This window comes from Parasteatoda tepidariorum, chromosome 5 (assembly GCF_982258835.1).
Source record: "Parasteatoda tepidariorum strain Cologne lab strain chromosome 5, Ptep-v5.0, whole genome shotgun sequence".
Lineage (NCBI taxonomy): Eukaryota > Metazoa > Arthropoda > Arachnida > Araneae > Theridiidae > Parasteatoda > Parasteatoda tepidariorum.
Genome location: NC_141759.1, coordinates 56375 through 74557, shown reverse-complemented (window position 1 = coordinate 74557; position 18183 = coordinate 56375). Strand labels below are relative to the sequence as shown.

Sequence of the window (18183 nt, the reverse complement as noted above, 5' to 3'; positions counted from 1 at the left end):
TTTTTAGTTGTACGAAGAAGAAAAAATAATAAATTTAGAGACAGTGTGAAAATTTATTTATTGTGTAACAATTAATAAAATTAAAAAGGTATGCCAACGGCACGCGGTGTTCCCAGGTGGTCACCCTCCCAAGTACTGACCGCGCCCGATGATGCTTGACTTCGGTGATCGGACGAGAACCGGTATTTTCATCATGGTATGGCCGTTGACATTCATTGTACAATTCAGCTCCTTTAACAACTTCATTTTAATTTCATTAAAATGAAGTTGTTAAAGGACCTTGCCTTTAAAATTCTGTAATTTTAAAGGGAAAGAAATAAGGATTACAATATTTTAGTGATATTTATTACTTTTTTTTTCTTTTTTGAAAGTAATATTAACTTCTAAAGGAAAGAGAAAGAAAATGAATGTAGTTTCGACGTCTATTACGTCATGACGTCTAATTTTCATTCCGTTAGATGGGTAGGGAGTGAGTGTAGGAGGTCGGGGAGTGCTCTCATTGGAGGAAAATATCTCTCAAGCGAATACATAAATACTAGCCTACTCCCGCTCCGGACCACAATTTTACTCGTGTCTTTCGAGTGAGTAGTACCTATTTTATTCTCTTGTAATTATGTCTGGACGTGGCAAAGGAGGAAAAGTGAAGGGAAAGAGCAAGACTCGATCCAGTCGTGCTGGTCTTCAGTTTCCCGTTGGTAGAATCCATCGTCTTTTGAGGAAAGGAAATTATGCTGAGCGAGTCGGAGCTGGTGCTCCAGTATACTTAGCCGCTGTACTCGAGTACTTGGCTGCTGAAGTTCTCGAGTTGGCTGGTAATGCTGCCAGAGACAACAAGAAGACTAGGATCATCCCTAGACATCTTCAGCTCGCCATCAGAAACGACGAAGAGTTGAACAAGCTCCTCTCTGGTGTCACTATCGCCCAGGGCGGTGTTTTGCCAAACATCCAAGCCGTTCTCCTCCCCAAGAAGACCGAAAAGAAAGCATAAACTCATTTCAAAACCTTCACAATTAAAAAAAAAGGCTCTTTTCAGAGCCAACAAATTATTTATACCACTCAAACACATTGAGAATTAACTCAGTATTTATAAAAACCGCCCTTATTTCCTAAAAATAATTTTATACGCGTATATACTTATGCGTTATTAATGCAATTTCTTCAACAATACTTTTAAAATGTTATTTAAACAATGAGTGAAAGAACAAAGTATTTTTTAAATTTTATTTCATTGTTGCATTATCCTTAAAAATCACTTTACAATTGTTAAAAAGAAATGGACGTTATTTTAATTTTATATTGTTGCTAGCAAGAATGAAGTTCAACAATACTATTTCAAACTAATGTTTTATAATAGAGATTACAATTTAAACATAATAAATACGGGATTTCTATTATTTTTTTTAATCTATTATAGAGAAACCATCAAAACTTTTTGACTGAGAATTAACCAGTCACAAAGGTGTCGTGGCGCCATCTGTTGGAGAAATTCTAAAAGTGATTCGTTTCGAAATACTAGTTTACCTTTTGTTACGAAATAATAAAACGAAAAAAAGGGATATAAATTTAAGTATGCAGAGTATCGTCATCCCGTTTCAATATATTGTAAGTGTGGTGATTTGTTGGTCCTAAAAAGGACCTTTTTTTTAAAAGTTGAGTAGTTAAGCAGCTTAAGCTCGTTCTCCACGAATACGTCGGGCAAGTTGGATGTCTTTGGGCATGATAGTGACTCTCTTGGCGTGGATAGCGCAAAGGTTAGTGTCTTCGAAAAGACCAACTAAATAAGCTTCGCTGGCCTCTTGAAGAGCCATGACGGCAGAGCTCTGGAAACGCAAGTCGGTCTTGAAATCCTGAGCGATTTCTCTCACCAAACGTTGGAAGGGCAATTTACGGATGAGGAGCTCAGTGGATTTTTGGTAACGACGAATTTCTCTCAAAGCGACTGTTCCAGGCCTGTAACGATGGGGCTTCTTAACACCTCCGGTTGCAGGGGCGCTCTTACGAGCTGCCTTGGTGGCCAGTTGTTTTCGGGGAGCTTTACCTCCGGTACTCTTACGAGCGGTTTGCTTGGTACGTGCCATAGCGAAAAACTTGGGTGCGTCTCTGACTAAATCTCAGGCAGAAATGAGTTCTCCGCGCTTTCGATAGTGTTTTTAAAACGTTGAGGCGAGTGCTGATTGGCCAACGGGCTTCGAAGCGGTGGCGCAGCGATCGCGATCGCTTTAATTAACGTTTTTGTGCGCCGCAAAACATTTTTGTTGAATTTCGATTCAAGCGAACATGTCTGAGGAAACCGCTGCCGTTTCTGCTGCTCCTGCCGCTGCTACGCCTAAGAAAAAGGCGAAATTAGCTGCTGCGAAAAAACCTAAAACCTTACCTTCTCATCCTAAAGTTTCCGAGATGGTTAACGAAGCTATCACCAGTTTGAAAGAACGAGGTGGTTCTTCGTTGCAGGCTATCAAGAAACACATCGGCTCTCACCACAAGGTCGATTTGGAACGTCTCACTCCCTTCATTAAGAAATACTTGAAAAGTGCCGTCGTCAGTGGTTCTTTAGTGCAAACTAAAGGAAAAGGTGCCACCGGTTCTTTTAAACTCGCCGCGTCCGGCCAAAAAACCAAGGAAGGAGTAAAGAAGCCGAAGAAGGAATCAGCCACCCCCAAAAAACCAAAAGCCGCTTCTGTGAAGAAAGCCGCAAAACCGAAAGCTAAAGCAGCAGCTAAAAAGCCTGCCGCTAAGAAACCAGCTGCAAAGAAGCCCGCTGCAAAACCCAAGACTCCAAAAAAGCCCAAGGCTAAAGCTGCAACCAAACCAAAAGCACCCAAAGTTAAGAAAATGAAGACACCCAAGAAAGCATCCCCCAAGAAGGCAAAGAAATAGATACCTGAAAAACACATTTAAAAAAAAAGGCTCTTTTCAGAGCCAACAAATTATGTACACCCCCCCGATAAATAAAAGCACTAGTGTGAAACAAAAGGTGGTGGCAGAATTAAAAACTTATGCAATTTGATTTTTTATAAATTTCCACCACTTTTTACACTTTATTATCTATGTAAAGAGAATATATGTGTAGAATCTTTTAGTTTTTTTATTAAATTGCCTCCATGAGTTCTTTTTTTGTTTCTTTTATATCTGTAAAAATAGTTAAATGATAAAATTAATAAGAACATCTAAAATAAAATATGTTTAATATATTATTTTATATAATACATATAAAGTTTAACAAATAAACAGATCATTCCTTCTAGATTCTTGATACACACCTCTATTTCAGTCATTAGAAGCACTTGAATGATCGTTCCCACGCAATTGCTTTAAAAAAGTAAAAAGTGGTGGCAAAATCCAAGTTTAATTTCTATGTAAATATGCACTGAAATAAGTGTAACGCTTCTGTCCTACGTTATTAAGCTCTTTTCGCAGGAAAAGAGTTTAATACCGCGGGACAGAAGCGTTACACTTATTTCAGTGCATATTTACATAGAAATTAAACTTGGATTTTGCCACCACTTTTTACTTTTTTAAAGCAATTGCGTGGGAACGATCATTGAAGTGCTTCTAATGACTGAAATAGAGGTGTGTATCAAGAATCTAGAAGGAATTATCTGTTTATTTGTTAAATTTCATATGTATTATTATTTTATATGCATTCTTGTTGAATTTTCATTTTTTTTTTAATGCTTTAACAATTAATGCTTACTCTTTTAATGCTTAACAATTAGAAACTAGAAGATGGGCAGAAAATCATTGCTTGATATCACAATAATGTACTAGATTTTACATTGTTGCTTTATTTTGAGTCTAAAATGACCTAATTTTGACACCACTTTTTTCTGAATTATTCGTGCTGTTTATACTAGAATTGATTAAAAAAGCTATTCTAATCATTAAATGAATTTTTAAGAGTAAATTATGTTGGTTTATTAAGAACTACCATCAGAAAATGACATTTAAACATTGTATTTAACGTTATTGTTGGATTTTGCTTTTTTTTTTTTTTTTTTAATAAAAATAAAAACACTTTAATTGAAAAAAAGTTAATAGATTGTTATCTCTAGAATGAGAGGTGAATTTTCATGTATGACTTGTGAAAATGGTGTCTAATTTAACAACGTTATAAGCATTTGCTGGAATTTAAAAAAAAGTCGCATTTTCTTTGCGTTAAGGAAGAAAAAAAAACGGGAAAAAGACGTTTGAACAGGGTGGGTGGCCCAAAAAAATGTGATGCATATTTGTTGGCCCTTAAAAGGGCCTTTTTTTTTTGTTCTCAAAGGGGGGGAGCTTAAATTTAACCTCCAAAACCGTATAGCGTGCGTCCCTGTCGCTTGAGAGCGTAGACTACGTCCATGGCAGTGACGGTCTTCCTCTTTGCGTGCTCGGTGTAAGTGACAGCGTCCCGGATAACGTTCTCAAGGAAAACTTTGAGAACTCCTCTGGTTTCTTCGTAGATAAGTCCAGAGATACGCTTGACTCCACCTCGTCGAGCTAGACGTCTGATGGCAGGCTTGGTGATACCTTGGATGTTATCACGCAAAACTTTACGATGACGTTTGGCACCCCCCTTTCCGAGTCCTTTTCCTCCTTTACCACGTCCAGACATGATGATCAACCTTCGTCAGCAAGAAATTGTAACGAAAATGAGCACCCATTTTTTTGAGCGCAGTATATATTAGTTTAGCCCCGCCCACCTGCTTTCTTATTGGTCGACGACGAGAGTTGGTGGTCCCACCGAGTACATAAGAAAATCGACTTTCCTGCGATTTTCACCATTTTCGATATTATATTGAAAGCGAACAGTCATGCCTCCCCAAGCATCCGGAAAAGCTGTGAAGAAAGCCGGCAAGGCCCAAAAAGCCGTCCGAGCAGGTGACAAGAAAAAGAGGAAGAAGCGCAGGAAGGAATCTTTCGCAATTTACATCTACAAAGTCTTGAAACAAGTTCATCCCGACACTGGCATTTCAAGCAAAGCCATGTCTATCATGAACTCTTTCGTCAACGATATATTCGAGAGAATTGCCGCAGAATCTTCTCGATTGGCCCACTACAACAAGCGTAGCACCATTACCAGTCGGGAAATCCAGACTGCAGTGCGACTCCTCTTGCCCGGTGAACTCGCCAAGCACGCTGTCTCCGAAGGCACCAAGGCAGTCACCAAGTACACCAGCTCCAAGTAAACCGATAAACCGAATTTTAAAAAAAAGGTCCTTTTCAGGACCAACAAATCTATCATAAACAATAACATTTTTAAAAAAGGCAGAGAATTGCTAGTGTTGTAATTGAAGCAAATTCCAAAAGTTCATCTCTCTCTTTTTTCTGTAATAAGCTAAAAAATGAATTTCTTACACTAAGCGTATTTATTATATGACAAAGCAATGTGCTACATTTCCTTGAATAATATAAGAAAAGAACATTCATATTTTTCTTTTTTAGTTGTACGAAGAAGAAAAAATAATAAATTTAGAGACAGTGTGAAAATTTATTTATTGTGTAACAATTAATAAAATTAAAAAGGTATGCCAACGGCACGCGGTGTTCCCAGGTGGTCACCCTCCCAAGTACTGACCGCGCCCGATGATGCTTGACTTCGGTGATCGGACGAGAACCGGTATTTTCATCATGGTATGGCCGTTGACATTCATTGTACAATTCAGCTCCTTTAACAACTTCATTTTAATTTCATTAAAATGAAGTTGTTAAAGGACCTTGCCTTTAAAATTCTGTAATTTTAAAGGGAAAGAAATAAGGATTACAATATTTTAGTGATATTTATTACTTTTTTTTTCTTTTTTGAAAGTAATATTAACTTCTAAAGGAAAGAGAAAGAAAATGAATGTAGTTTCGACGTCTATTACGTCATGACGTCTAATTTTCATTCCGTTAGATGGGTAGGGAGTGAGTGTAGGAGGTCGGGGAGTGCTCTCATTGGAGGAAAATATCTCTCAAGCGAATACATAAATACTAGCCTACTCCCGCTCCGGACCACAATTTTACTCGTGTCTTTCGAGTGAGTAGTACCTATTTTATTCTCTTGTAATTATGTCTGGACGTGGCAAAGGAGGAAAAGTGAAGGGAAAGAGCAAGACTCGATCCAGTCGTGCTGGTCTTCAGTTTCCCGTTGGTAGAATCCATCGTCTTTTGAGGAAAGGAAATTATGCTGAGCGAGTCGGAGCTGGTGCTCCAGTATACTTAGCCGCTGTACTCGAGTACTTGGCTGCTGAAGTTCTCGAGTTGGCTGGTAATGCTGCCAGAGACAACAAGAAGACTAGGATCATCCCTAGACATCTTCAGCTCGCCATCAGAAACGACGAAGAGTTGAACAAGCTCCTCTCTGGTGTCACTATCGCCCAGGGCGGTGTTTTGCCAAACATCCAAGCCGTTCTCCTCCCCAAGAAGACCGAAAAGAAAGCATAAACTCATTTCAAAACCTTCACAATTAAAAAAAAAGGCTCTTTTCAGAGCCAACAAATTATTTATACCACTCAAACACATTGAGAATTAACTCAGTATTTATAAAAACCGCCCTTATTTCCTAAAAATAATTTTATACGCGTATATACTTATGCGTTATTAATGCAATTTCTTCAACAATACTTTTAAAATGTTATTTAAACAATGAGTGAAAGAACAAAGTATTTTTTAAATTTTATTTCATTGTTGCATTATCCTTAAAAATCACTTTACAATTGTTAAAAAGAAATGGACGTTATTTTAATTTTATATTGTTGCTAGCAAGAATGAAGTTCAACAATACTATTTCAAACTAATGTTTTATAATAGAGATTACAATTTAAACATAATAAATACGGGATTTCTATTATTTTTTTTAATCTATTATAGAGAAACCATCAAAACTTTTTGACTGAGAATTAACCAGTCACAAAGGTGTCGTGGCGCCATCTGTTGGAGAAATTCTAAAAGTGATTCGTTTCGAAATACTAGTTTACCTTTTGTTACGAAATAATAAAACGAAAAAAAGGGATATAAATTTAAGTATGCAGAGTATCGTCATCCCGTTTCAATATATTGTAAGTGTGGTGATTTGTTGGTCCTAAAAAGGACCTTTTTTTTAAAAGTTGAGTAGTTAAGCAGCTTAAGCTCGTTCTCCACGAATACGTCGGGCAAGTTGGATGTCTTTGGGCATGATAGTGACTCTCTTGGCGTGGATAGCGCAAAGGTTAGTGTCTTCGAAAAGACCAACTAAATAAGCTTCGCTGGCCTCTTGAAGAGCCATGACGGCAGAGCTCTGGAAACGCAAGTCGGTCTTGAAATCCTGAGCGATTTCTCTCACCAAACGTTGGAAGGGCAATTTACGGATGAGGAGCTCAGTGGATTTTTGGTAACGACGAATTTCTCTCAAAGCGACTGTTCCAGGCCTGTAACGATGGGGCTTCTTAACACCTCCGGTTGCAGGGGCGCTCTTACGAGCTGCCTTGGTGGCCAGTTGTTTTCGGGGAGCTTTACCTCCGGTACTCTTACGAGCGGTTTGCTTGGTACGTGCCATAGCGAAAAACTTGGGTGCGTCTCTGACTAAATCTCAGGCAGAAATGAGTTCTCCGCGCTTTCGATAGTGTTTTTAAAACGTTGAGGCGAGTGCTGATTGGCCAACGGGCTTCGAAGCGGTGGCGCAGCGATCGCGATCGCTTTAATTAACGTTTTTGTGCGCCGCAAAACATTTTTGTTGAATTTCGATTCAAGCGAACATGTCTGAGGAAACCGCTGCCGTTTCTGCTGCTCCTGCCGCTGCTACGCCTAAGAAAAAGGCGAAATTAGCTGCTGCGAAAAAACCTAAAACCTTACCTTCTCATCCTAAAGTTTCCGAGATGGTTAACGAAGCTATCACCAGTTTGAAAGAACGAGGTGGTTCTTCGTTGCAGGCTATCAAGAAACACATCGGCTCTCACCACAAGGTCGATTTGGAACGTCTCACTCCCTTCATTAAGAAATACTTGAAAAGTGCCGTCGTCAGTGGTTCTTTAGTGCAAACTAAAGGAAAAGGTGCCACCGGTTCTTTTAAACTCGCCGCGTCCGGCCAAAAAACCAAGGAAGGAGTAAAGAAGCCGAAGAAGGAATCAGCCACCCCCAAAAAACCAAAAGCCGCTTCTGTGAAGAAAGCCGCAAAACCGAAAGCTAAAGCAGCAGCTAAAAAGCCTGCCGCTAAGAAACCAGCTGCAAAGAAGCCCGCTGCAAAACCCAAGACTCCAAAAAAGCCCAAGGCTAAAGCTGCAACCAAACCAAAAGCACCCAAAGTTAAGAAAATGAAGACACCCAAGAAAGCATCCCCCAAGAAGGCAAAGAAATAGATACCTGAAAAACACATTTAAAAAAAAAGGCTCTTTTCAGAGCCAACAAATTATGTACACCCCCCCGATAAATAAAAGCACTAGTGTGAAACAAAAGGTGGTGGCAGAATTAAAAACTTATGCAATTTGATTTTTTATAAATTTCCACCACTTTTTACACTTTATTATCTATGTAAAGAGAATATATGTGTAGAATCTTTTAGTTTTTTTATTAAATTGCCTCCATGAGTTCTTTTTTTGTTTCTTTTATATCTGTAAAAATAGTTAAATGATAAAATTAATAAGAACATCTAAAATAAAATATGTTTAATATATTATTTTATATAATACATATAAAGTTTAACAAATAAACAGATCATTCCTTCTAGATTCTTGATACACACCTCTATTTCAGTCATTAGAAGCACTTGAATGATCGTTCCCACGCAATTGCTTTAAAAAAGTAAAAAGTGGTGGCAAAATCCAAGTTTAATTTCTATGTAAATATGCACTGAAATAAGTGTAACGCTTCTGTCCTACGTTATTAAGCTCTTTTCGCAGGAAAAGAGTTTAATACCGCGGGACAGAAGCGTTACACTTATTTCAGTGCATATTTACATAGAAATTAAACTTGGATTTTGCCACCACTTTTTACTTTTTTAAAGCAATTGCGTGGGAACGATCATTGAAGTGCTTCTAATGACTGAAATAGAGGTGTGTATCAAGAATCTAGAAGGAATTATCTGTTTATTTGTTAAATTTCATATGTATTATTATTTTATATGCATTCTTGTTGAATTTTCATTTTTTTTTTAATGCTTTAACAATTAATGCTTACTCTTTTAATGCTTAACAATTAGAAACTAGAAGATGGGCAGAAAATCATTGCTTGATATCACAATAATGTACTAGATTTTACATTGTTGCTTTATTTTGAGTCTAAAATGACCTAATTTTGACACCACTTTTTTCTGAATTATTCGTGCTGTTTATACTAGAATTGATTAAAAAAGCTATTCTAATCATTAAATGAATTTTTAAGAGTAAATTATGTTGGTTTATTAAGAACTACCATCAGAAAATGACATTTAAACATTGTATTTAACGTTATTGTTGGATTTTGCTTTTTTTTTTTTTTTTTTAATAAAAATAAAAACACTTTAATTGAAAAAAAGTTAATAGATTGTTATCTCTAGAATGAGAGGTGAATTTTCATGTATGACTTGTGAAAATGGTGTCTAATTTAACAACGTTATAAGCATTTGCTGGAATTTAAAAAAAAGTCGCATTTTCTTTGCGTTAAGGAAGAAAAAAAAACGGGAAAAAGACGTTTGAACAGGGTGGGTGGCCCAAAAAAATGTGATGCATATTTGTTGGCCCTTAAAAGGGCCTTTTTTTTTTGTTCTCAAAGGGGGGGAGCTTAAATTTAACCTCCAAAACCGTATAGCGTGCGTCCCTGTCGCTTGAGAGCGTAGACTACGTCCATGGCAGTGACGGTCTTCCTCTTTGCGTGCTCGGTGTAAGTGACAGCGTCCCGGATAACGTTCTCAAGGAAAACTTTGAGAACTCCTCTGGTTTCTTCGTAGATAAGTCCAGAGATACGCTTGACTCCACCTCGTCGAGCTAGACGTCTGATGGCAGGCTTGGTGATACCTTGGATGTTATCACGCAAAACTTTACGATGACGTTTGGCACCCCCCTTTCCGAGTCCTTTTCCTCCTTTACCACGTCCAGACATGATGATCAACCTTCGTCAGCAAGAAATTGTAACGAAAATGAGCACCCATTTTTTTGAGCGCAGTATATATCGAGGCTTTTAGGCCCCGAAGGGGCCTTTTACCTCTCCATATGAAGTTGTGTATCTCAGTTGGGTTCGTCATCAAATGGAAAGCCTAGAAGAAAGGGGAGAGAAGAAAAAGATGAAGAAGATGGTGGTGGGCGTGGCTTGAAGGATCCTGCCCGGTGATTGGCTGGATGGCTGCTTAGGTTAGATCTGGTGTAGAATTAGTTGATTTTATAGAAGAAATTAAATTTTGAAGAAGTTTAATGATTTCTTTCCGATCCAAAAGTTTTTCAAGTTCGTAATAATGGTGGAGGGCAATTTCAATTGGTGAGGAATCGGGTTTGATGGTGTCGGTAGTTCTGGTATTTCGTCTTGATTGAAGGTCCTTTTTCAGCTGGCGGGAGGGGCATCTGGAGTAGTTAGCGGTATGGGCACCGGCGCAATTCGCACAGGTAGCTGGGGTTGATCGGTCTTTGTTGCACTGGTAACTGCGATGTGCTCCTGCCCATTTAACGCACCTTGGATCTTTATTACAGGATCGCTGAGTATGGCCGAAGCCCTGGCAGTTGTAGCACTGAATAAGTGCACGCCCACCACGGAACGGCTCTATTCTGATTGGTCGTTGCAGGTAGTAGCGAGTGGTGTAGTGGAAGTTAAATCTGATATTATCATCATCTCGAAAAACAATGACGAAGTCCAAGTCTGCATTAGCATCAGCATTTCTTTTCAGGATGGGAAAAATCTTTGTTGGGGCTATGCAAGTCCTGGTCTTTATTAACTCCTTCCTAACCATCTCACTTGTAGTGCAGGCCGCAAATCCTCTAAACATGAGTTTAGCGGTAACTGTATTGCGCGGCTTGGCTACATCCTCCACCGGAGGTTCAGGCTCAGGGGTTGGCGGCTTGGGGGCAGCCTTCTCCGGGAAGAGGGTCTTGGCTTTCGACTTCTTCCGCTTTTTCCTCACCGGCGTACTAGACGGGGTGGGGGTCGACTGGGATGCGGCAGCAGGAGAAGAAATCACCGGTACTGACTCGGGGGCATTCGATGGCGTAGACGGCATCTCATTGGCTGTGGCCTTCGCTCCTTGGCTTCTGATTGGCTCAGGGCATGATTGGTGTTTGGCGATGGTCTCGTCGGGGATGTCGTACGCTGGAGTGCCGTGATGGACTGGTTTGGCAGATCGGCTTGGGGTAGACGGGTTAAACCGTTTTCCCCCGCGCCCAAATCGTCGAGTTGACATAGCAGGGTGGGATATGAATTTCGCCCTACTCTCAATTCGGGTCAGAAAATTCAAGAATAAACAGCAGTGTAGCACGCCTTACTCTCGATTCAGGACGTACGTGACCGTGTTAAACAGTATTGAACTCACGACTTACTCTCGATTCAGTACATGAGTCAACAACAGGAACGCTTCGAAACACGACTTACTCTCAATTCAGTCAATGTCCGAATGATGAATGGTGAAATGGTGAATGAGCACCCATTTTTTTGAGCGCAGTATATATTAGTTTAGCCCCGCCCACCTGCTTTCTTATTGGTCGACGACGAGAGTTGGTGGTCCCACCGAGTACATAAGAAAATCGACTTTCCTGCGATTTTCACCATTTTCGATATTATATTGAAAGCGAACAGTCATGCCTCCCCAAGCATCCGGAAAAGCTGTGAAGAAAGCCGGCAAGGCCCAAAAAGCCGTCCGAGCAGGTGACAAGAAAAAGAGGAAGAAGCGCAGGAAGGAATCTTTCGCAATTTACATCTACAAAGTCTTGAAACAAGTTCATCCCGACACTGGCATTTCAAGCAAAGCCATGTCTATCATGAACTCTTTCGTCAACGATATATTCGAGAGAATTGCCGCAGAATCTTCTCGATTGGCCCACTACAACAAGCGTAGCACCATTACCAGTCGGGAAATCCAGACTGCAGTGCGACTCCTCTTGCCCGGTGAACTCGCCAAGCACGCTGTCTCCGAAGGCACCAAGGCAGTCACCAAGTACACCAGCTCCAAGTAAACCGATAAACCGAATTTTAAAAAAAAGGTCCTTTTCAGGACCAACAAATCTATCATAAACAATAACATTTTTAAAAAAGGCAGAGAATTGCTAGTGTTGTAATTGAAGCAAATTCCAAAAGTTCATCTCTCTCTTTTTTCTGTAATAAGCTAAAAAATGAATTTCTTACACTAAGCGTATTTATTATATGACAAAGCAATGTGCTACATTTCCTTGAATAATATAAGAAAAGAACATTCATATTTTTCTTTTTTAGTTGTACGAAGAAGAAAAAATAATAAATTTAGAGACAGTGTGAAAATTTATTTATTGTGTAACAATTAATAAAATTAAAAAGGTATGCCAACGGCACGCGGTGTTCCCAGGTGGTCACCCTCCCAAGTACTGACCGCGCCCGATGATGCTTGACTTCGGTGATCGGACGAGAACCGGTATTTTCATCATGGTATGGCCGTTGACATTCATTGTACAATTCAGCTCCTTTAACAACTTCATTTTAATTTCATTAAAATGAAGTTGTTAAAGGACCTTGCCTTTAAAATTCTGTAATTTTAAAGGGAAAGAAATAAGGATTACAATATTTTAGTGATATTTATTACTTTTTTTTTCTTTTTTGAAAGTAATATTAACTTCTAAAGGAAAGAGAAAGAAAATGAATGTAGTTTCGACGTCTATTACGTCATGACGTCTAATTTTCATTCCGTTAGATGGGTAGGGAGTGAGTGTAGGAGGTCGGGGAGTGCTCTCATTGGAGGAAAATATCTCTCAAGCGAATACATAAATACTAGCCTACTCCCGCTCCGGACCACAATTTTACTCGTGTCTTTCGAGTGAGTAGTACCTATTTTATTCTCTTGTAATTATGTCTGGACGTGGCAAAGGAGGAAAAGTGAAGGGAAAGAGCAAGACTCGATCCAGTCGTGCTGGTCTTCAGTTTCCCGTTGGTAGAATCCATCGTCTTTTGAGGAAAGGAAATTATGCTGAGCGAGTCGGAGCTGGTGCTCCAGTATACTTAGCCGCTGTACTCGAGTACTTGGCTGCTGAAGTTCTCGAGTTGGCTGGTAATGCTGCCAGAGACAACAAGAAGACTAGGATCATCCCTAGACATCTTCAGCTCGCCATCAGAAACGACGAAGAGTTGAACAAGCTCCTCTCTGGTGTCACTATCGCCCAGGGCGGTGTTTTGCCAAACATCCAAGCCGTTCTCCTCCCCAAGAAGACCGAAAAGAAAGCATAAACTCATTTCAAAACCTTCACAATTAAAAAAAAAGGCTCTTTTCAGAGCCAACAAATTATTTATACCACTCAAACACATTGAGAATTAACTCAGTATTTATAAAAACCGCCCTTATTTCCTAAAAATAATTTTATACGCGTATATACTTATGCGTTATTAATGCAATTTCTTCAACAATACTTTTAAAATGTTATTTAAACAATGAGTGAAAGAACAAAGTATTTTTTAAATTTTATTTCATTGTTGCATTATCCTTAAAAATCACTTTACAATTGTTAAAAAGAAATGGACGTTATTTTAATTTTATATTGTTGCTAGCAAGAATGAAGTTCAACAATACTATTTCAAACTAATGTTTTATAATAGAGATTACAATTTAAACATAATAAATACGGGATTTCTATTATTTTTTTTAATCTATTATAGAGAAACCATCAAAACTTTTTGACTGAGAATTAACCAGTCACAAAGGTGTCGTGGCGCCATCTGTTGGAGAAATTCTAAAAGTGATTCGTTTCGAAATACTAGTTTACCTTTTGTTACGAAATAATAAAACGAAAAAAAGGGATATAAATTTAAGTATGCAGAGTATCGTCATCCCGTTTCAATATATTGTAAGTGTGGTGATTTGTTGGTCCTAAAAAGGACCTTTTTTTTAAAAGTTGAGTAGTTAAGCAGCTTAAGCTCGTTCTCCACGAATACGTCGGGCAAGTTGGATGTCTTTGGGCATGATAGTGACTCTCTTGGCGTGGATAGCGCAAAGGTTAGTGTCTTCGAAAAGACCAACTAAATAAGCTTCGCTGGCCTCTTGAAGAGCCATGACGGCAGAGCTCTGGAAACGCAAGTCGGTCTTGAAATCCTGAGCGATTTCTCTCACCAAACGTTGGAAGGGCAATTTACGGATGAGGAGCTCAGTGGATTTTTGGTAACGACGAATTTCTCTCAAAGCGACTGTTCCAGGCCTGTAACGATGGGGCTTCTTAACACCTCCGGTTGCAGGGGCGCTCTTACGAGCTGCCTTGGTGGCCAGTTGTTTTCGGGGAGCTTTACCTCCGGTACTCTTACGAGCGGTTTGCTTGGTACGTGCCATAGCGAAAAACTTGGGTGCGTCTCTGACTAAATCTCAGGCAGAAATGAGTTCTCCGCGCTTTCGATAGTGTTTTTAAAACGTTGAGGCGAGTGCTGATTGGCCAACGGGCTTCGAAGCGGTGGCGCAGCGATCGCGATCGCTTTAATTAACGTTTTTGTGCGCCGCAAAACATTTTTGTTGAATTTCGATTCAAGCGAACATGTCTGAGGAAACCGCTGCCGTTTCTGCTGCTCCTGCCGCTGCTACGCCTAAGAAAAAGGCGAAATTAGCTGCTGCGAAAAAACCTAAAACCTTACCTTCTCATCCTAAAGTTTCCGAGATGGTTAACGAAGCTATCACCAGTTTGAAAGAACGAGGTGGTTCTTCGTTGCAGGCTATCAAGAAACACATCGGCTCTCACCACAAGGTCGATTTGGAACGTCTCACTCCCTTCATTAAGAAATACTTGAAAAGTGCCGTCGTCAGTGGTTCTTTAGTGCAAACTAAAGGAAAAGGTGCCACCGGTTCTTTTAAACTCGCCGCGTCCGGCCAAAAAACCAAGGAAGGAGTAAAGAAGCCGAAGAAGGAATCAGCCACCCCCAAAAAACCAAAAGCCGCTTCTGTGAAGAAAGCCGCAAAACCGAAAGCTAAAGCAGCAGCTAAAAAGCCTGCCGCTAAGAAACCAGCTGCAAAGAAGCCCGCTGCAAAACCCAAGACTCCAAAAAAGCCCAAGGCTAAAGCTGCAACCAAACCAAAAGCACCCAAAGTTAAGAAAATGAAGACACCCAAGAAAGCATCCCCCAAGAAGGCAAAGAAATAGATACCTGAAAAACACATTTAAAAAAAAAGGCTCTTTTCAGAGCCAACAAATTATGTACACCCCCCCGATAAATAAAAGCACTAGTGTGAAACAAAAGGTGGTGGCAGAATTAAAAACTTATGCAATTTGATTTTTTATAAATTTCCACCACTTTTTACACTTTATTATCTATGTAAAGAGAATATATGTGTAGAATCTTTTAGTTTTTTTATTAAATTGCCTCCATGAGTTCTTTTTTTGTTTCTTTTATATCTGTAAAAATAGTTAAATGATAAAATTAATAAGAACATCTAAAATAAAATATGTTTAATATATTATTTTATATAATACATATAAAGTTTAACAAATAAACAGATCATTCCTTCTAGATTCTTGATACACACCTCTATTTCAGTCATTAGAAGCACTTGAATGATCGTTCCCACGCAATTGCTTTAAAAAAGTAAAAAGTGGTGGCAAAATCCAAGTTTAATTTCTATGTAAATATGCACTGAAATAAGTGTAACGCTTCTGTCCTACGTTATTAAGCTCTTTTCGCAGGAAAAGAGTTTAATACCGCGGGACAGAAGCGTTACACTTATTTCAGTGCATATTTACATAGAAATTAAACTTGGATTTTGCCACCACTTTTTACTTTTTTAAAGCAATTGCGTGGGAACGATCATTGAAGTGCTTCTAATGACTGAAATAGAGGTGTGTATCAAGAATCTAGAAGGAATTATCTGTTTATTTGTTAAATTTCATATGTATTATTATTTTATATGCATTCTTGTTGAATTTTCATTTTTTTTTTAATGCTTTAACAATTAATGCTTACTCTTTTAATGCTTAACAATTAGAAACTAGAAGATGGGCAGAAAATCATTGCTTGATATCACAATAATGTACTAGATTTTACATTGTTGCTTTATTTTGAGTCTAAAATGACCTAATTTTGACACCACTTTTTTCTGAATTATTCGTGCTGTTTATACTAGAATTGATTAAAAAAGCTATTCTAATCATTAAATGAATTTTTAAGAGTAAATTATGTTGGTTTATTAAGAACTACCATCAGAAAATGACATTTAAACATTGTATTTAACGTTATTGTTGGATTTTGCTTTTTTTTTTTTTTTTTTAATAAAAATAAAAACACTTTAATTGAAAAAAAGTTAATAGATTGTTATCTCTAGAATGAGAGGTGAATTTTCATGTATGACTTGTGAAAATGGTGTCTAATTTAACAACGTTATAAGCATTTGCTGGAATTTAAAAAAAAGTCGCATTTTCTTTGCGTTAAGGAAGAAAAAAAAACGGGAAAAAGACGTTTGAACAGGGTGGGTGGCCCAAAAAAATGTGATGCATATTTGTTGGCCCTTAAAAGGGCCTTTTTTTTTTGTTCTCAAAGGGGGGGAGCTTAAATTTAACCTCCAAAACCGTATAGCGTGCGTCCCTGTCGCTTGAGAGCGTAGACTACGTCCATGGCAGTGACGGTCTTCCTCTTTGCGTGCTCGGTGTAAGTGACAGCGTCCCGGATAACGTTCTCAAGGAAAACTTTGAGAACTCCTCTGGTTTCTTCGTAGATAAGTCCAGAGATACGCTTGACTCCACCTCGTCGAGCTAGACGTCTGATGGCAGGCTTGGTGATACCTTGGATGTTATCACGCAAAACTTTACGATGACGTTTGGCACCCCCCTTTCCGAGTCCTTTTCCTCCTTTACCACGTCCAGACATGATGATCAACCTTCGTCAGCAAGAAATTGTAACGAAAATGAGCACCCATTTTTTTGAGCGCAGTATATATTAGTTTAGCCCCGCCCACCTGCTTTCTTATTGGTCGACGACGAGAGTTGGTGGTCCCACCGAGTACATAAGAAAATCGACTTTCCTGCGATTTTCACCATTTTCGATATTATATTGAAAGCGAACAGTCATGCCTCCCCAAGCATCCGGAAAAGCTGTGAAGAAAGCCGGCAAGGCCCAAAAAGCCGTCCGAGCAGGTGACAAGAAAAAGAGGAAGAAGCGCAGGAAGGAATCTTTCGCAATTTACATCTACAAAGTCTTGAAACAAGTTCATCCCGACACTGGCATTTCAAGCAAAGCCATGTCTATCATGAACTCTTTCGTCAACGATATATTCGAGAGAATTGCCGCAGAATCTTCTCGATTGGCCCACTACAACAAGCGTAGCACCATTACCAGTCGGGAAATCCAGACTGCAGTGCGACTCCTCTTGCCCGGTGAACTCGCCAAGCACGCTGTCTCCGAAGGCACCAAGGCAGTCACCAAGTACACCAGCTCCAAGTAAACCGATAAACCGAATTTTAAAAAAAAGGTCCTTTTCAGGACCAACAAATCTATCATAAACAATAACATTTTTAAAAAAGGCAGAGAATTGCTAGTGTTGTAATTGAAGCAAATTCCAAAAGTTCATCTCTCTCTTTTTTCTGTAATAAGCTAAAAAATGAATTTCTTACACTAAGCGTATTTATTATATGACAAAGCAATGTGCTACATTTCCTTGAATAATATAAGAAAAGAACATTCATATTTTTCTTTTTTAGTTGTACGAAGAAGAAAAAATAATAAATTTAGAGACAGTGTGAAAATTTATTTATTGTGTAACAATTAATAAAATTAAAAAGGTATGCCAACGGCACGCGGTGTTCCCAGGTGGTCACCCTCCCAAGTACTGACCGCGCCCGATGATGCTTGACTTCGGTGATCGGACGAGAACCGGTATTTTCATCATGGTATGGCCGTTGACATTCATTGTACAATTCAGCTCCTTTAACAACTTCATTTTAATTTCATTAAAATGAAGTTGTTAAAGGACCTTGCCTTTAAAATTCTGTAATTTTAAAGGGAAAGAAATAAGGATTACAATATTTTAGTGATATTTATTACTTTTTTTTTCTTTTTTGAAAGTAATATTAACTTCTAAAGGAAAGAGAAAGAAAATGAATGTAGTTTCGACGTCTATTACGTCATGACGTCTAATTTTCATTC

At 38.8% G+C, this 18183-nt stretch overlaps 15 protein-coding genes and 4 non-coding genes across 19 annotated transcripts; 9 read left to right on the top strand and 10 right to left on the bottom strand.

Moving 5' to 3' along the window:
• Window positions 1–91: 91 nt before the first annotated feature.
• LOC147808399 (5S ribosomal RNA) lies at window positions 92–210 on the bottom strand. Its single transcript, XR_015434362.1, has one exon. It is a non-coding gene; the product is annotated as a 5S ribosomal RNA (ribosomal RNA).
• Window positions 211–557: 347 nt separating this feature from the next.
• On the top strand, window positions 558–1040 carry LOC147808398 (histone H2A). The gene has a single exon (XM_087163041.1). It carries the CDS (start codon window positions 614–616, stop codon window positions 986–988), a length of 375 nt encoding a protein of 124 aa, XP_087019167.1. The 5' UTR covers window positions 558–613; the 3' UTR covers window positions 989–1040.
• A 576-nt stretch (window positions 1041–1616) lies between these two features.
• Window positions 1617–2138, bottom strand: LOC147808397 (histone H3). The gene has a single exon (XM_087163027.1). The coding sequence runs from the start codon at window positions 2076–2078 to the stop codon at window positions 1668–1670; it is 411 nt and encodes a 136-aa protein (XP_087019153.1). The 5' UTR covers window positions 2079–2138; the 3' UTR covers window positions 1617–1667.
• Window positions 2139–2230: 92 nt separating this feature from the next.
• Window positions 2231–3109, top strand: LOC147808396 (histone H1-like). Its single transcript, XM_087163010.1, has one exon. The coding sequence runs from the start codon at window positions 2278–2280 to the stop codon at window positions 2875–2877; it is 600 nt and encodes a 199-aa protein (XP_087019136.1). The 5' UTR covers window positions 2231–2277; the 3' UTR covers window positions 2878–3109.
• A 1121-nt stretch (window positions 3110–4230) lies between these two features.
• On the bottom strand, window positions 4231–4642 carry LOC147808395 (histone H4). The gene has a single exon (XM_087163070.1). The coding sequence runs from the start codon at window positions 4592–4594 to the stop codon at window positions 4283–4285; it is 312 nt and encodes a 103-aa protein (XP_087019196.1). The 5' UTR covers window positions 4595–4642; the 3' UTR covers window positions 4231–4282.
• Window positions 4643–4752: 110 nt separating this feature from the next.
• Window positions 4753–5194, top strand: LOC147808394 (histone H2B-like). Its single transcript, XM_087163053.1, has one exon. The coding sequence runs from the start codon at window positions 4794–4796 to the stop codon at window positions 5166–5168; it is 375 nt and encodes a 124-aa protein (XP_087019179.1). The 5' UTR covers window positions 4753–4793; the 3' UTR covers window positions 5169–5194.
• A 314-nt stretch (window positions 5195–5508) lies between these two features.
• Window positions 5509–5627, bottom strand: LOC147808393 (5S ribosomal RNA). Its single transcript, XR_015434361.1, has one exon. It is a non-coding gene; the product is annotated as a 5S ribosomal RNA (ribosomal RNA).
• A 347-nt stretch (window positions 5628–5974) lies between these two features.
• LOC147808392 (histone H2A) lies at window positions 5975–6457 on the top strand. The gene has a single exon (XM_087163040.1). The coding sequence runs from the start codon at window positions 6031–6033 to the stop codon at window positions 6403–6405; it is 375 nt and encodes a 124-aa protein (XP_087019166.1). The 5' UTR covers window positions 5975–6030; the 3' UTR covers window positions 6406–6457.
• Window positions 6458–7033: 576 nt separating this feature from the next.
• Window positions 7034–7555, bottom strand: LOC147808391 (histone H3). Its single transcript, XM_087163021.1, has one exon. The coding sequence runs from the start codon at window positions 7493–7495 to the stop codon at window positions 7085–7087; it is 411 nt and encodes a 136-aa protein (XP_087019147.1). The 5' UTR covers window positions 7496–7555; the 3' UTR covers window positions 7034–7084.
• A 92-nt stretch (window positions 7556–7647) lies between these two features.
• Window positions 7648–8526, top strand: LOC147808390 (histone H1-like). Its single transcript, XM_087163005.1, has one exon. The coding sequence runs from the start codon at window positions 7695–7697 to the stop codon at window positions 8292–8294; it is 600 nt and encodes a 199-aa protein (XP_087019131.1). The 5' UTR covers window positions 7648–7694; the 3' UTR covers window positions 8295–8526.
• A 1121-nt stretch (window positions 8527–9647) lies between these two features.
• On the bottom strand, window positions 9648–10058 carry LOC147808389 (histone H4). The gene has a single exon (XM_087163082.1). The coding sequence runs from the start codon at window positions 10009–10011 to the stop codon at window positions 9700–9702; it is 312 nt and encodes a 103-aa protein (XP_087019208.1). The 5' UTR covers window positions 10012–10058; the 3' UTR covers window positions 9648–9699.
• Window positions 10059–11649: 1591 nt separating this feature from the next.
• LOC147808388 (histone H2B-like) lies at window positions 11650–12091 on the top strand. The gene has a single exon (XM_087163067.1). It carries the CDS (start codon window positions 11691–11693, stop codon window positions 12063–12065), a length of 375 nt encoding a protein of 124 aa, XP_087019193.1. The 5' UTR covers window positions 11650–11690; the 3' UTR covers window positions 12066–12091.
• Window positions 12092–12405: 314 nt separating this feature from the next.
• On the bottom strand, window positions 12406–12524 carry LOC147808387 (5S ribosomal RNA). Its single transcript, XR_015434360.1, has one exon. It is a non-coding gene; the product is annotated as a 5S ribosomal RNA (ribosomal RNA).
• Window positions 12525–12871: 347 nt separating this feature from the next.
• On the top strand, window positions 12872–13354 carry LOC147808386 (histone H2A). Its single transcript, XM_087163039.1, has one exon. The coding sequence runs from the start codon at window positions 12928–12930 to the stop codon at window positions 13300–13302; it is 375 nt and encodes a 124-aa protein (XP_087019165.1). The 5' UTR covers window positions 12872–12927; the 3' UTR covers window positions 13303–13354.
• A 576-nt stretch (window positions 13355–13930) lies between these two features.
• LOC147808385 (histone H3) lies at window positions 13931–14452 on the bottom strand. The gene has a single exon (XM_087163022.1). The coding sequence runs from the start codon at window positions 14390–14392 to the stop codon at window positions 13982–13984; it is 411 nt and encodes a 136-aa protein (XP_087019148.1). The 5' UTR covers window positions 14393–14452; the 3' UTR covers window positions 13931–13981.
• Window positions 14453–14544: 92 nt separating this feature from the next.
• LOC147808384 (histone H1-like) lies at window positions 14545–15423 on the top strand. The gene has a single exon (XM_087163009.1). It carries the CDS (start codon window positions 14592–14594, stop codon window positions 15189–15191), a length of 600 nt encoding a protein of 199 aa, XP_087019135.1. The 5' UTR covers window positions 14545–14591; the 3' UTR covers window positions 15192–15423.
• A 1121-nt stretch (window positions 15424–16544) lies between these two features.
• Window positions 16545–16956, bottom strand: LOC147808383 (histone H4). Its single transcript, XM_087163073.1, has one exon. The coding sequence runs from the start codon at window positions 16906–16908 to the stop codon at window positions 16597–16599; it is 312 nt and encodes a 103-aa protein (XP_087019199.1). The 5' UTR covers window positions 16909–16956; the 3' UTR covers window positions 16545–16596.
• Window positions 16957–17066: 110 nt separating this feature from the next.
• On the top strand, window positions 17067–17508 carry LOC147808382 (histone H2B-like). Its single transcript, XM_087163056.1, has one exon. It carries the CDS (start codon window positions 17108–17110, stop codon window positions 17480–17482), a length of 375 nt encoding a protein of 124 aa, XP_087019182.1. The 5' UTR covers window positions 17067–17107; the 3' UTR covers window positions 17483–17508.
• Window positions 17509–17822: 314 nt separating this feature from the next.
• Window positions 17823–17941, bottom strand: LOC147808381 (5S ribosomal RNA). The gene has a single exon (XR_015434359.1). It is a non-coding gene; the product is annotated as a 5S ribosomal RNA (ribosomal RNA).
• Window positions 17942–18183: the final 242 nt, after the last annotated feature.

Excerpts from the sequence above, each read along its gene's own strand:
- LOC147808383 (XM_087163073.1), bottom strand. The coding sequence starts at position 16,908 with ATGTCTGGACGTGGTAAAGGAGGAAAAGGACTCGGAAAGGGGGGTGCC.
- LOC147808388 (XM_087163067.1), top strand. The coding sequence starts at position 11,691 with ATGCCTCCCCAAGCATCCGGAAAAGCTGTGAAGAAAGCCGGCAAGGCC.
- LOC147808398 (XM_087163041.1), top strand. The coding sequence starts at position 614 with ATGTCTGGACGTGGCAAAGGAGGAAAAGTGAAGGGAAAGAGCAAGACT.
- LOC147808386 (XM_087163039.1), top strand. The coding sequence starts at position 12,928 with ATGTCTGGACGTGGCAAAGGAGGAAAAGTGAAGGGAAAGAGCAAGACT.
- LOC147808390 (XM_087163005.1), top strand. The coding sequence starts at position 7,695 with ATGTCTGAGGAAACCGCTGCCGTTTCTGCTGCTCCTGCCGCTGCTACG.
- LOC147808397 (XM_087163027.1), bottom strand. The coding sequence starts at position 2,078 with ATGGCACGTACCAAGCAAACCGCTCGTAAGAGTACCGGAGGTAAAGCT.
- LOC147808384 (XM_087163009.1), top strand. The coding sequence starts at position 14,592 with ATGTCTGAGGAAACCGCTGCCGTTTCTGCTGCTCCTGCCGCTGCTACG.
- LOC147808395 (XM_087163070.1), bottom strand. The coding sequence starts at position 4,594 with ATGTCTGGACGTGGTAAAGGAGGAAAAGGACTCGGAAAGGGGGGTGCC.
- LOC147808394 (XM_087163053.1), top strand. The coding sequence starts at position 4,794 with ATGCCTCCCCAAGCATCCGGAAAAGCTGTGAAGAAAGCCGGCAAGGCC.
- LOC147808391 (XM_087163021.1), bottom strand. The coding sequence starts at position 7,495 with ATGGCACGTACCAAGCAAACCGCTCGTAAGAGTACCGGAGGTAAAGCT.
- LOC147808389 (XM_087163082.1), bottom strand. The coding sequence starts at position 10,011 with ATGTCTGGACGTGGTAAAGGAGGAAAAGGACTCGGAAAGGGGGGTGCC.
- LOC147808392 (XM_087163040.1), top strand. The coding sequence starts at position 6,031 with ATGTCTGGACGTGGCAAAGGAGGAAAAGTGAAGGGAAAGAGCAAGACT.
- LOC147808382 (XM_087163056.1), top strand. The coding sequence starts at position 17,108 with ATGCCTCCCCAAGCATCCGGAAAAGCTGTGAAGAAAGCCGGCAAGGCC.
- LOC147808385 (XM_087163022.1), bottom strand. The coding sequence starts at position 14,392 with ATGGCACGTACCAAGCAAACCGCTCGTAAGAGTACCGGAGGTAAAGCT.
- LOC147808396 (XM_087163010.1), top strand. The coding sequence starts at position 2,278 with ATGTCTGAGGAAACCGCTGCCGTTTCTGCTGCTCCTGCCGCTGCTACG.